Source organism: Callospermophilus lateralis, chromosome 14 (assembly GCF_048772815.1).
Source record: "Callospermophilus lateralis isolate mCalLat2 chromosome 14, mCalLat2.hap1, whole genome shotgun sequence".
NCBI classification, from domain to species: Eukaryota; Metazoa; Chordata; class Mammalia; order Rodentia; family Sciuridae; genus Callospermophilus; species Callospermophilus lateralis.
In genome coordinates this window covers 79,816,181-79,830,479 of record NC_135318.1, presented here as the reverse complement: position 1 = coordinate 79,830,479, position 14,299 = coordinate 79,816,181, and the positions used below count along the sequence as shown (strand labels likewise).

Genomic DNA, 14,299 nt, shown 5'->3' with positions numbered 1-14,299 from the left:
CCGGCCCACAGTGACGGGCACAGTTTCTGGTTCTCCTTCCGGGATCAGAGCTCCCACCCCTAGCGATGTCACCCTGCCACACAGCTCCTCGCCTGGTGCTGGGAATGCAGAACCCCAGCTGACTTCACCCTGCTGTCAGCCCAGGGCATGGACTCTGTGGCCTTGGCATCCTCACCTGCAGGAAAACCACCACCCAACCCGGAGCCTGCTTAGACTGGACAAGTGCCTCCAGACAGGGGCTGAGCCTATGGCTCCGAGGGCGCTGTCGGGCAGGACTGGCCCAGGCTGGCCTCAGACTGTGGATCCAGCTTCTCCTGAGACAGGCGGCAGGTGGGCTGAGCAGGCTGGGGGCACCTGCTGGCCAAGACAGGAAGCCTAGCCACAGTGCTCACCTGTTGCACAGGTGGACAGACAAGGGCATCCTCAACGGCTCCTTCAATTCACTCTCCTGGCCCCTGCGTGGTTGGAAGCCGATCCCGCCCTCCTCAGCTGCTCTTTCTCCCTGGGGTGTGCATAGGGAGCCAGTACCAGTGTCTTCCATGTTCTCCTGACCCTGCAGCCCCTCCTCATAAACCTCAAAGACTGCAGTATCCTGAGACTTGGGGGAGTTGGGTAGGGTCTGCCTAGCTCAAAGCAGCTGGCTCTCTGGAGGTGTAGACGCTGGGACAGTGTGAGCATTCGGGACTGGCCTGCCACTCCACGAGGCCCTCGACCAAAAGACACCTGCAAAAGACACAATGCCCTCTTCCTGCCACTTTGTTTCATTCCGGAAAATGTAACTATTTTTCATAAACATGTGTTATGTATTTTAATGTGTAAAATAAATAGGTTTTTATTATTTTCAACTAATAAATACATATCTGAAATATCTCCATCTTAGGTTTTGACGTGGTAAATATTGAAAAGGTATAAGCCCCATAAACAAAAGCTTTTGAGGGACATCTTGTTTTTAGGATGGTAAAGGGGTCCGGAGACCAACAGGTCTGAAAGCCCGAGTTCAGGGAATAATCTCATCCTTGGGTGACAAGCGGCAGTGCTGGGGGGCCCAGGTCAGCAGGAGGGGCAGGCTATGCAGAAGAGGGAGCACACCAGGTAAGAACCAACAGTTGCGCTTGATGCCAAGCCTTCAACTCCTTGTGAGAGCCAAAGGTTTTCACAGTTGAAAATGGAAGCAATGTAAATAACTCAACATACCATATCAACGCCAGGATGCCAAGAAGCAAACCAGGTCCAAGGAGAGCCCCAGGAAAGTGAGGCTCCCACTGAGGTGACGAGCTGAACTAGAGACTGTAGGCGTGACCGCTGGGTGCAGAGACACCACCGCGGCAAGGCTTTAGTCGGGAGAGGGGATCAACATGCTGGGTCCTGGGCCACCTTGGTGGACCTTGGTGTCCTCCTTCATAGGTGTGGAGCCTGGGAATGTGCGGTCCTAAGGAGCTCCCGGTTCACGAAGTGAGGCTGTGGGTCCCCAGAACACAGGGTAATGCTGGCTCAGGACGTCCCTCTGTAAGGCTGGACCTGCGTCCCTTGAGGAGACGCGTCAAAGTTCCAGCCCCAGCACTTGTGAACGTCACCTGACTTGGGAACAGGGTCCTCACAGTTGTAATCAAGTGAAGAGGAAGTTGCTGGGTAGGCTGTAACCCAGTATCCTGGTGTCCTTAGAAAAGGGGGCAGGAGACACAAGACCCGGGGAGAATGTGATGACAAAGGCAGCCCTCAGAGGGATGTGTCAGCAGGCCAGGGAGGCCAGGCTGCTGACAGCCCCAGAAGCAAAGCCAAAGTCCAGTACTCCCCAGAGCCCCGGAGAGCACGGCCCTGCAACACGCTCACGTCCAGCCTCCCCAAGAACTGGGAGGGAACACATTTCTGCCTTTTTAGGCCACCAGTTTGTAGCCTTTGTTACAGCAGCTCTAGAGGACTAATACTGACTCCAAAGATCTACACCATCAGTGAAGGGGGAAGAGAGAAGAGCCCACAACCTGCCTGGAGGTCCAGGAAAGGAAGGTCCCACAGTAGCAGCGAGAAAACTTCCCGAGAATCTGTACCCAGCAATCTGCCCTCATGTACGTTAGCAGCCCCAATTTACATGCCTACGTTTTTTAAAAAAACTTTTAAAAAATAATTTTTTTCAGGAATTTGCTTTCCAGTGGTCCAATATGGGAAGTATTCCTGGACACCCAGCAGAAGCCAAAGCGAAACTCCTCTGAAGAACTGGCCTCTATCCCAGGCCTCCAAGGACTCCCAGGGATGAAGTCCTGAGGAACACCAGCTCACAGGGGAAAGGATGTACAGAACTCACAGCCTACCTTGATTCTGAGGGGCTGGGGGCAGCTCGGTGGCAGAGCATCTGCCTGGCATGCATGGCGCGGGTTCCATCTCCAGCAGCACACCTCCCACACACACGCACACGCACATACGTGCACACACATGCACACACGCTCATACACACACATGCACATACACATGCACACACACATGCACACACATGCATACATGCTCATACACACATGCACACACACACATGCACACATGTACACACATGCACACATGTACACGCATACACAGCTCAAGCAGTAAATGTGGTGGCCTCACCCATAATCCTAGCAGCTCAGGAGGCTGAGGTAGAAGGATCACAGGTTCAAAGCCAGCCTCAGCAAAAGTAAGGCGCAGGCACACACACACACATGAACACACATGCATACATGCTCATACACACATGCACACACATGCACACACATACACACTCATAAACACACATGCGCGCGCACACACACACACACAGCCAACAGAAGCAGAGATGGGATGGTGGAACTGCCCTTCAAAGACAATTTGGGATGTCAGAACAGTGAGACCCCAAACCCAACATAAACATGTCGAATATGTCTAGAGGAATGAAAGTGAATTTAAGATATATAAAAAGAACAGGCAGTATATGATGCAGTCACGCTGTCTGGAACTGGACTAAACAGGATTTCTAAAATACGACAATTGAGATTTCAACATGGATGGATGTGTTCAGCAGCAGATTGGCCATGGCTGAGGACATGCAGGGTCCGTAATGCAACAGCGGCAGAGAAAGACATCAGAAGGAGCCCCAGGAACGGGTCTGACCCATGCCCACTGGGAGCGCGGAAGGAGGAGCAGCCGGAGACACAGCTTAGTCAGCCGTCAGCAAATTTGAAAAATGTACTCAAATTAAGTCCTAAAACAATGTTGACCCAAGAAGAAAGAGGAAATCTACAGCCATTAAGGAAACTGAATTCGTAGTTTAAAATCTTCCCATAGAAAAAGAAATCATAAATGATTATAAAATAAATAAATCCATTACAAATTGAACAATTGGTTTTTTCACATGAAAAAAAAAGAACAAAAATTGGGGGCTTCTGCTTCACATCATTTACGAAAACCAACTCAAGATGGCCCTGATGATCTCTGCTACTGGCCAGTTCTATTGGAGAAAGCAACCCAATCTCCATAAACTATCCAGAGTCTACCCAGGAGGGCTGGGTGGAGCTAACGGTAAGATTATTTGCACAGTTTGCCTCTTGACAGGCCGACAGCGATCTCACGAGAAGCACCGACATAACACCTTTCCTTATAAAAGTTTTCTTAGCAAACTGGCTCTCAAGTAATGACATTCACCCTTGAAACCCCAGCAGTCACCCCAGCCCTTCCAGGGCTCTAGGTTCACCACCTGCAGTCACCAGGTGCAGGGCAGCCAGTGTGACTGCAAAGACACCCTAGAGGGTGTGACCAAGGAGAATCCAGGAGAACCCGAGGCCTGGGAGGCCACTTCACCAATAGGCAGCTGCACATGGAAGTTTTATTAAGATCCAAAATACAAGCCATAAATGTGGTGGCCTCACCTATAATCCCAGCAGCTCAGGAGGCTGAGGCAGGAGGATCACGCGTTCAAAGCCAGCCTCAGCAAAAGTAAGGAGCCAAGCAACTCAGTGAGACCCTGTCTCTAAATAAAATACAAAATAGGGCTGGGGTGTGGCTCAGTGGTCGAGTGCCCCTGAGTTCAATCCCCAGTAACACCCCTCCAAAAAAAAAAAAAAGATCCTAAATATGATGGCACTGATGGACATCACACACCTGAGAATAAATCTAAAGAATGGCCTGGCTGACGTTTACAGCAATAATTACAAAATTGTATTGCAGATCGTCAGAGAAGACTTACATAAATGGATGCCACACTGTGGACTGGTGTACCCCCGTCTGTCAGTTTTCTGTCACTCTGTGTCTTCTATGCTGTTCCAATCAAATACCAACAGGTTTGGGAAGCTGTGTGTGTGTCGAATGAAGCACATAATTCAACACCAACTCTCACTAAGCCAGACACCCCTCCAGAGCACTGGTGATCAGGACAGGTGCTGGTGCGGGCCAGGCAGGTGGCTCTGTGTACAGCATAAAGAGAAGGTGTTCCTAGAAGGTCTCTGTTGACCCAGGGCCACACAACTCAAGATGCCAGAGCAGGGCCTGCCATGCAGATGAACCTGCTGATGGACAAACGGTGCTGGGACAATTGCTTTCTCACATGGAAAATAAAGAATTTTGGCTGCAGTTTCACGTCATTTACAGACATCAACTCCAGATGGGCCAGGAAAACTGCAAAACCATTAGGAGTAACACAGAAGAACATCCTCACAATTCCAGGAAGGGAAGGCTTCCCGGGCTGGCTACATAGTCAGTCGAGGGAAGATGCAGATGCCCCATGCCTCGGCCATTCCAATCCCAAGGCACCTGTGCAGCCCGGAACACGTGAGAGAGCTTACTGCACCACTCTTTCCAAGAACAAAGGGGGAAAGAAAAATCTAGAAACTACCCAAATGTCCGTCAAGAATTCAATGGAGCCGGGTGCGGTGGGGCACGCCTGTAATCTCAGCAGCTCAGGAGGCTGAGGCAGGAGGATCCCAAGTTCAAAGTCAGCCTCAACAACTTAGCGAGGACCTAAGCAGTTCAGCAAAGCCCTGTCTCTAAATAAAATAGAGCTGGAGATGTGACTCCATGGTTAAGCACCCTGGGTTCAATCCCCAGTACCAGAAGAGCTCAAGGATAAGTAAGTGCATACATTCTTACAATGAAGGTTACGTACCTATGTTCGTATTTTAGGTACATATGGTAAAAAGAGCCCTGGCCAGGCAGGAGGTACCCTTGAGATCAGGTCCCATGTCCAGAAACTGGCTCTTCAGAGGCGGACCATAACTCATTCATCTTTATATCCCTGGTGCCCAGAGTAGTGCCTGGCACATAGCAAATGGTCAATAAAAGGGCAGCAAATCAATGAATCCATCAGCCCAGCAATGAGCGAATCAATCAATCATCATTCCTGGGCAGGAGTGGAGTCCTAACCAGCAAGACTGAAGATCTTCCCCGTAACTCTTCTCTCTCCCTGCACCACTACCTACCATGACAAAGGAAGTATTCAGAACAGTCTTGCGGGTCGGAAGGCCTTGCCTTGTAAGGCAGCCCAAGGCATGGTTAGTGCCCATCAATGGTATCTTTTCTTTCTGTCAAGCCTTCTAGTGCCCCCTGGCCCACGTCCTGGCCACAAAGCACAGCTCTCCATTTCCCACACTAAAACATTTTCAGAAAGTGGAGCCCTGGCCCCCAACTGGGACTAGCTGCTCAAGCTGCCATCCTGGCAAGTCACTAGGAGGTCACTGGGCGGAAGGACATGACATATACACACCTGGCCGCCAAGTCCTTCATCACTGTAACCTGTCCTCTGTGTTTCTAACTTCAGTGGTTCCTCTCTGTATCCTGGAAACCACCCGTCATTACTTAAAAGTCCAGCTAAGCTTGTAAGAGGGCTGCTGTGATATTTCATCCAAGTTTTTTACAAGTTTTAAATTCAGCTTTAGGGAGGGTTTGCAGACTATTTATTTTTACATATTTCCAGGAACAGAAATCAAATCTTTCATTTTACAGATGAGAAAACCAAGGTGTAGAGGGATTAAGTTCCTGACACCATCACAGATCAAATTTCTATAAACTGTGTGTTGAAAATGATCTTCTCACCCCAAAGAAAATATTGAACCATTCTTCATAGTCATAAATATTTCTAAAGACCTACTGTGTGCTCAGGACTGCTCCATGCCTGGGAAAACAGCTGTGAACAAGATGAGTGTGGACAGTGGTGGAGACCAATGCTGGGGGAGAGGGATGTGAACAAGAAAACGAAACAAAAGCGCAGTTCCACGAACCCCAGGGGAGGGGGTGACGGGAAGGGGGTTCTAAGAAGGTGATCATGGTAGAGACCTCTGGGGGAGGAGATGTGAGCGGAGCCCTAACTGGACAGGGGAGGGCATGGACAGCCCGGGGCAGAGCTGGGGGCAAAGGGAGAAGCCAGGGCAAAGCCTGCTGGGTGGACATGGTTTACCTTCCCAGAAGAGCAGCCCAAGGTGAGGTCAGAGGGGACAGGAGCCCGGCCTGTTGAAAATGGTAAGGAATCCGAGCTGGGTTCTCCACGGAGTGTGAGTTTACAGACAGCTATTCAACAGCAGGGGAAAGAGGTGACCCATCTTACATTTTGCATTAGTCTGTTTCAACTACTATAACAAAATGCCAGAGGCAGGCTCACTTTAAAAGAAAAAGAGTTTACTGAGCTCAGGTCTGGAGGCTGAAAGTCCCAAAAGCATTGCACAGGTTTTTGATGAGGACCCCTTGGCTGTGTGACTTCCTGGTGAATGGCAATGGGGTGAGACATGGGGAGGAAGAAATCACGTGTTAGGGAAGCCAGAGAGGACAGGTCATGCCCCAGCTGGGCTGAAGAACCTCCCCAAAGGCCCACTTCCAATGCCACTCACGGAGGACCAAGCTTCTCACACGTGAACCTTGGCACACACAGAAGCCTTATCCAAACAGCACATCTCAAGTGAATCAATGGAGGGGCAGGAACACAAGTGGGGACAGCGGCAGGGCTCTGGAGGGTCCAGGTAAGCAGTCTGGGGCTGGAGCGGGGTGGCAGCCGTGGAGGTGTGAGCCACGGTTGACTGGGGCCTTGTGAAGGTGGAGCTGAGACTTCTCAAGAGGCCTTCGCAGCACACAGGCCTGGGCGGAAGTGCCCATAGGCAACCAGGATCCCCAACTGCTCAGGAGGGAGACCCATGGGCCAGGGGTTCTGAGCTGCAGGCGCTCATGGAAAGTCCTCACAGGTTCCAGAACCCAATCGAGATTCCATGAGAATCCAGAACCCCCCCGGCCTGCCAGCCCTCCCTCTCTCCAGGAGGGCTGCAGCCCACTGTCCTCAGCAGTCTAACCGCCAGCCCCACCCTAGGCTCACTGGGTACCCCCATGCCAGCCCCAAGCCCAGAGGTGACAGATTTTACTGGTGGCCGTTAAGTAGCCGCCTGTACAAGGTACCTGGCTGGTCACGCCACTCAGACCTCCCAGAGCAGGCTAGGACCCCTTGGGGCCAGTACACAGCCACAGCCTAGCACACAGAGGTGGCCTGGGACGAATCCAGCTCTGCAGCCAATGAGGGCACCCTCATGTGGGTGGGTGACATGTACCCCAACCCCAACACACCCTCGCCTGGAACTCCAGGTGACCACACCCTGTGTCCAGGCCACACCTTGAATAGGGAATCTGTAACTCACTCGTGAGCCACAGGCACATGTTAGGCACCTACTGTATGCAAAGAGAGAAGAGGGAGAGGAAAAAATGGCCCATAAGGGGAGAAGTGCACAGACCACCATATCACAAGGTGCAAAGTACCAAAGCCCCTCTGGGGACCCAGAAGACAGGACTCTTCCTCCAGTTAGGAGAGCAAGCGGGGCCTCCTGGAGAAAGGCAGCTGGGGACACGAGAAGGCACGCAGTGGTGGTGGGGGGCCAGCACGCCGGCCATGGGTGGCATCAGCCCTTAAACTCCCTGATCTCTCTTCAAAAATCAAGGCCCAGCCACAGACTGGGATCCGCCATAGAGTAAGTCATACTGTGGAATTTCCAATACATCCTACTGTCATGTATGGCTAAAAAGAATAAGAAAACCATGAAGACCACCAAGTCTTCCTCCTCCTGTTTTGACTTCAAAACAGAACAAAGAAAAGGAAACGAAAGGGAGGGAGCAAGAGATTTCCAAGGTAAAGGTAAAGGCAGTGCCAGGGCCCCAGAGCGGGGCAGACAGCCTGTTGGTGCCAAGGACAGGTCCAGGTGTGCAGAGCTGGTGGGGTCCTTCACTGCTCACCTCTGGAGGTTCCCGGCTGTTCATGGACACCTGGGTGACCACACGACCCTCCACTGCTCAAGTTCAGGCACGGCCAGAGCAGAGGTGACAGGCTTCCACTTCCCAGTGGAGGTACTTAAGAGTTCACAGTCCATCCTGTGTCCAATGTGGCAGTAACACCCGAGAGAATGCGATGGCGTCACCTGGGTTTCCAGGTTACCATGGGCAGAGCTTTGGCCAGCCCACGGTGAACAGAGAGCACAGAGCACAGAAGGAACCTCTGTATCTCGAGCCACATAGGTGGGAGTCACACCACCACCCAGTCCACTCCATCCCAGCCCTAGGACAGACACTGAGCCACGCAAGGATAGGAACGGGACCTGGGGAACCAGTGGACACTCCCCTTCCTCCCTCGGCCATGTCCCTCTGCCCGCCTCTGCTTTCCCCCTCTCCACTCTGGCCCATCCGCCTGCCCCAGGGGCTGGGGCTCAGCAGGTGCCAGCACCCATGGCCTCATCTTTCCAACTCCGGGCCCTGTAGGTGCAGCTCTTCTCCCAGCTCCAAATCAAGAAGCCCTGGGAAGCTCTGCTGGCTCAGTCCAGTCACATGCCCACCTCTGGACCAATGCCGTGTCCAGGGAAGTGCACTCCTGGGCCTGAGCCCCTGCCTGCCCCTCCCACTGAGCAGGAGTGGACGGGTGTAAGACCAGAGAGAACAGGACTGCTCTGCAGCCTGAAGTACTAGTCACAGTCCCCAACGAGGAGCCAGAAAGAGCACACCTGCAAATGTGCACAGGGCAGTGCCACCAACCGAAACCCGGCTGTCAGTGTCAAGAGAGCAAAGGAGAGAGTACTCAGTTGTACCATGATCCTAAGAGGAAGGAGGTGGCATAGAGAGCACTGGCTAGACAGCTCCCTGTGCTGGCTGCAGCCTCTGGGACCCGAGGAGCCAGGTGTCTGAAGGTGTAGCCGGGACAGGACAGGAAGGGATAGGAACAGGGTAGCGGGTGTTCTGGTTATCAGTCAGGTACCTCTCACAGTGGGCACACTTCTCCTGATTGGGAATGGGCTAGGCCTGGGAGAACCCACCCTGGACCAGCAGCAGGAAGAAAGCCCCCTTCCCTGCAGGATCTGGGACTTCTTCCCCACTGAGCCCAGCCCAGGCTCGTGCTCCTCACAGGTAGCTCACACCACAGCTAAAGACGAAACAGGTGTGCTACCTCTGCCCTGAGCACCCGTGCCACGCCTGAAGGGCTGCCCTGATTGCCCATCGAGGCTCCTCCCCACCCCTCCACCATGCACCAAACATTCTGTCCTTTATCAACATCCCCTTTTTCTAAGGAGTCACTAAAACTCCCCAAAGGGTCAACAATGTAATTTTGTGTGAAGACAGACAAGATCTGAAGGAACAAATGATTTGTATATAATTATCCATCCACCCATCCCTTAGGGCCTTTGAAAGCCCAGAAGCAGAGGAGAGCATCCTCAGAGCTAAACAGCAGGCATCTGCAGCTCTTGTTGGTGGCTGGTGACCAGGGCACATGTGAGGCTTGTCCTCGTCCTTGGCAATGAACTTCCACCCCTAATAATACACCTGCAAGGAAGATGCCCTTTTCAGAAGGAAGGAGGGAGGACCGGTAACCAGCAGGTGAGGCCCCTTGTCAGCTAGCCTCCCATACGACAGTGGGGACAAGCCTCAGCAGCCACTTCCCAGCAGGCGGGCAATGATGAGGCAGCTGAACCGCAGTGATGCCCAAGCTGGTGTTTGTCACTTCCTTGAGGACACCTCCTGCTTAGGAATAGATGTGGTACAGCCAGGCCAGGTGGGGGAAGGGGCCTGGAAGAGCAGGAACCCTAGAGCCAGGAAGACTCCTGGGACCTGGTCCCCAAGTGGGCAGGTGGGCGGTGCCCTTAGGAAAGAGGGGGAGGCCCAGAGCCCCTTGCGCTCCCTCCTGAGCTTTTCCTCTGACCGAGGTCCTGAGGGGGCGACATGGCAGCGCCCCCAAGGGGCTAAGCCTATGTTTAAGGGTTTGTGTTTTTGCGCTTGCTTTGCTGTGATCTGGACGTCTTGAGGACAACCCACATTCCTTCCTCTCCTGCTTGTTCACATCCTAACCCAGGAGGAGCCCCCCACAGTGCTCTCCTGGGACGTGGCCAGATAATCAGCCATTAAGCTAAGCTTCTGTCTTGAGCACCACCCTGTGCTTTCCTAAAACTAAAAAGATGTTCAGGGTGGAAGGAATTCTTTTCCTGCCCAGCTGTGGGTCATTCAGAAAACCTTATTGAGGTAAGCCTGTTTCCCTGCACAGTGAGCGGGGTTTGGGCTGGGAAGCTCTGTTCAGCCAACCACCTGGACCTTGGCCAAAACTGGGTCCAGAGACAATGAAGTAACATTTGATTCTTGGAGTAAATGCTACAAAAGGGCACATTCTCCCAAGTCACAGAACGTCTGTGTCCCCCTCCCTAGAGGTACATGTGAACATATCCTCCCCAGGGTGAAACATATGTAGCTTAGGCCTTGAGCTGTTTGTAAAGAAAACAAAGTATTTTACACAAGGCGAGCAGCAAGCCCCCAGCCTCCTGTCTGAGCAGACGTCCCACTGTCTGTCTGCAGGGCCCACCTGAAGAGTTCTTTATTAATTCTTCCCAGGTATGCGAAGGAGGATAGTAACTGGAAAGAAAGGAGCATCTCAAACTGATGCCCACTTAGTGAACTGTGCCCAGTGGGCACAGACCTGTCATGATGCCCACCCAGGGACTCCATTCCCAGGGAACAGCACCAAACAGTGTCCCTCCTTATACTGAGGGCCTCTGATCTCTTCAAAGCAACCACCTTTGCTGGGTGGCATAGGTGCCTTAAAAAGAGCCCTCGGAGGGGCGAGGGGTTGGAGAGGGAGACAAGCCACCACTGCCTTTGGACACTCAGGCAGCTGTCCCCGGGGGCCATCTGCTCCTCTCTAGGCCCCTGGGGGGGGTGCCTGGGACCACAAAGACAGGAAGGCACTCCCTCTCCATCCTCAGAACACAGCAATAGGTCTTCCTTTAATGTTCTTTGATGTGACAAAGGCTGACACAACCTTGAAAAGACTGCTCACAGGAAATGGGACTACAGACAGAACCGTAGGCTGCTCTCCCAGGGAGCTCAGGAGCTGGACAGAGCTCAGTTTAGCATGACCCCTGGGTGCCCAAGGTGGAAGGGGTTTTGAATAAAAAGTCCAGTTTCTTTACTCTCCTCCAGCTCAGCTCTGTCTCTGGGCAAGGGACATTCCTTCCCTCCGCAGTTGGACAGAGAAGTGGGGCAGACTAGACAAGTGGTTTTTCTTAGCAGTTAAACCCAGATATATTCCTCATCATAGTTAACCTAAAACCCCAACATATAAAGTGAGCCAAAGGAGAGCTGCTCATGCCAAACCGGGGCTTGGAGCCAGAGCCCACCTACTCAGGCTACTGGCCCTTAGGGAATCCAGCTCAAAAAAGCCCTTCCAGAGCTCTTCCATGCTCTTGTGGTGTACCTAGGAGGACAAGAGGAGTCACCATTGACTCGGGACTCTCCAGGTGCTGAGGAGTTCACCCATTGTGTGTCACAGAAATCAATGCAACAGCAACATGGGGCTAATTAGCTTGTGAACTAAGCTCTGTGGTGATCTGGGCTAGGACCTGGGACCACTGGCAAGAGGTAGAAGTAGGATTTGAACCATGGATTTTCTGAGTCCAAACCTAATATCCCTCCCCCTTCCTAAGATGCTCCCCTAGATGTGTAGTCCTGGGCCATCAACCATTCCCTTGGATCAAAAATGTCAATACAAGGGCATATATGCATAAGAATACCCCTCAGGGCTGGGCTGTGGCTCAGCAGCAGAGCACTGGCCTAGAGGATGCCAGGCTCTGGGTTCCATCCTCAGCACCATATAATATAAATAAATAAAATAAAGGTATTGTGTCTAACCACAACCAAAAAAAAAAAATTTAAAAAAGAATAGGCCCCTCAAAATCATTGTTAATTATCTCTGTATAGTGCTACAGTGCATGATTTCCAGTCTGCTCATGCACATTTTCTAGTTACCCTATAATGAGCAGGTATTACTTATGTAAAACAGGTGTTATTGCTTGTTGAAAGTGGAGCTAATAATTCATACTTCACACTGGGCTTAAATAGTGAATCGGGGACTGGGGGACAGATGATACCCATCTTGACCTTTTGGAATCCAGTGGGACCAACAGCCCAAATCCCACCAACCCTCCCCTGACCTGAGGGGGTGGCAATTCTCAGGGTCATTTAAATTCTCTGAAGTCTGGTTCTGCAGAATGTGGTTGTTTGGGAAAAGAATGGTCACAGAGACCCCTCCCACATCCGCCTCTGCTTTTTACTCTGCAAGGCCACCCCCTTCTTTGGGAGGTGGTGCTGATAAAACTGAAGATGGTCTCCTGTCCCCATTCAGCTCTCACGCCAGCCCAGTGGACCCGTAGAGAGCACCAGTCAGGCCCACTAACCTCTGCTGCCCCACCCTGAGGGCCCTGCAGCAGCCACTGGTAAATGTAGAGATCACGGTCCACCCTGAAGGCAAGAAGGGCCTTGACCAGGCTTGAGGCGTGGCAAGGGCTGCCAGGCTTTCCGGTGTCATTCATGGGGCTCTGCCTGCAGGAATCCTCTAAATATTCAGCATGCCCTCTCAAGGTACAGCTCAAGCCAAACGACAGTTGGCGGCAGCTGTGGAGGGGCCTTGAGGGACTGACTAGGGGGCAAGAGGCAAGGCACTGGCTTTGGAAGAGAGCCGGGAGGTGCCCGAGACAATGCTGGGAAGGACCTGAGAGCGCTGCCCGCCTGCTGCTCTGGAATCAGTGAAGGAGGGGACGCGACCATGTGTCAAACGCAGGCAGTGATGAGGCACAATCCTCTAGACCCCTCTTTTTCAGACAAAGAAAAGCCGAGGCCCGTGCCCCTTAGCCACCCCAGGCCCATACCAGCCCTGGCTGCTCTGAGCAGGTGGCACATCTGTCCTGCCCCCGGTGGGGAAGGTTAGGATAAAAACGTCCCCCACGCCCATCCCCAAGGACTTCGCGGGCCTCACCCCAGATGACTCTGCTCTCCTGCGCCTGGAGGTGTCAGTGCTACCGCCCTGGGGGCCGTCTGTCACCTGGAGACTTCCTGAGCATTCCTGAAGACGCCTGCCCCATCTCCCACCCCCTGCAACAGAAATCAGACCTGGGGGACGCAGGTGTCTACCCCAAGATTCACAGCCGTCCTCCTGTGTCCCACCTGCCTTTGCCGCTGTGGATCTGAGAAACCTAAGAAGGAGTATTTTCCGACCTCCGGGGGCCCCGCCTCCGTCTCCCCACCGTCTGCGCGCTGACCCTCTGGGCAGCACCCCTCGCGTGTCTGGGCTCTGTCTGTCGCCTCCACCCGACAAAAGCGTGGCGCCGGGGCGGGTGCCCAGCGACCCCGGCATCTCCCCAAGAGACGCGTGTCACCGCGGCGCGCCCCTCGGGGCCTCTGCCAGTCTGTCCACCGGGAACAAAGCGGCTGGGGCGCGGCGAGGCGCAGCCCCGCAGCCCCCGCCTCGGCCGCAGGCGACTCTGCACGCGGGTCCCGCGGCGCCCCGGGCAGCTACTGTACCTGCTAAATTTAGCGGCGCCGGGTATTAATAGCCCGGCGCCGGGCCCGCGCAGCAGGGGCACGCGGCCGGGGCTGGACAGGAGGGGGCACGGAGGGGAGGGGGCGAGGGCCACTTACACCACCAGCCTGGAGATGATCCATGACACCATGGCGGGCGGCGGCGCGGCCCGGTGGCAGCGCGGCTCGGTGCGGGCGGTGCGGCGCTCGGCACGTCAGTGAGCGCACGGCCGCCGCCGCCAGACTGAGCGCGCTCTGCCCGCCTGGCTCTCGCGCAGTCGGCGCAGCCGCGGCACGTCCGGGCGGCGGCCCCAGCCCCGGCTCCGCGCCCGCAGCGATTGGGCGGCGCGCGGTCAGGCTGCTGGCGGGACCGCCCCGCCCGCTGGCCCCAGCCCCTGGAGAGTTCGGGCGGGTCCGCGCCCTGGGCACCCTGCGGGAGACTGGGAGCCGCCCACCCTGGTGTCACCGGGGAAACCCAGATCCGCACGGGGTCTTTGGGAGTCCATCTGCACCTGTC

General features: G+C 53.9%; 1 protein-coding gene across 8 annotated transcripts in view; it reads right to left on the bottom strand.

Moving 5' to 3' along the window:
* Reep1 (receptor accessory protein 1) overlaps positions 1-14,040 on the bottom strand; it is an 81,462-nt gene extending 67,422 nt beyond the window's left edge. For all 8 annotated transcript variants that reach the window (XR_013088624.2, XM_076833327.2, XM_076833329.2 and 5 more), the window contains exon 1: positions 13,903-14,040. Coding sequence is in view for 7 of the 8 variants with exons in the window: in XM_076833327.2 (XP_076689442.1) it covers positions 13,903-13,934 (32 nt within the window). In the remaining variant the exon portion in view is untranslated. The remainder of the gene's footprint in view (positions 1-13,902) is intronic.
* Between the last annotated feature and the right edge of the window lie 259 nt (positions 14,041-14,299).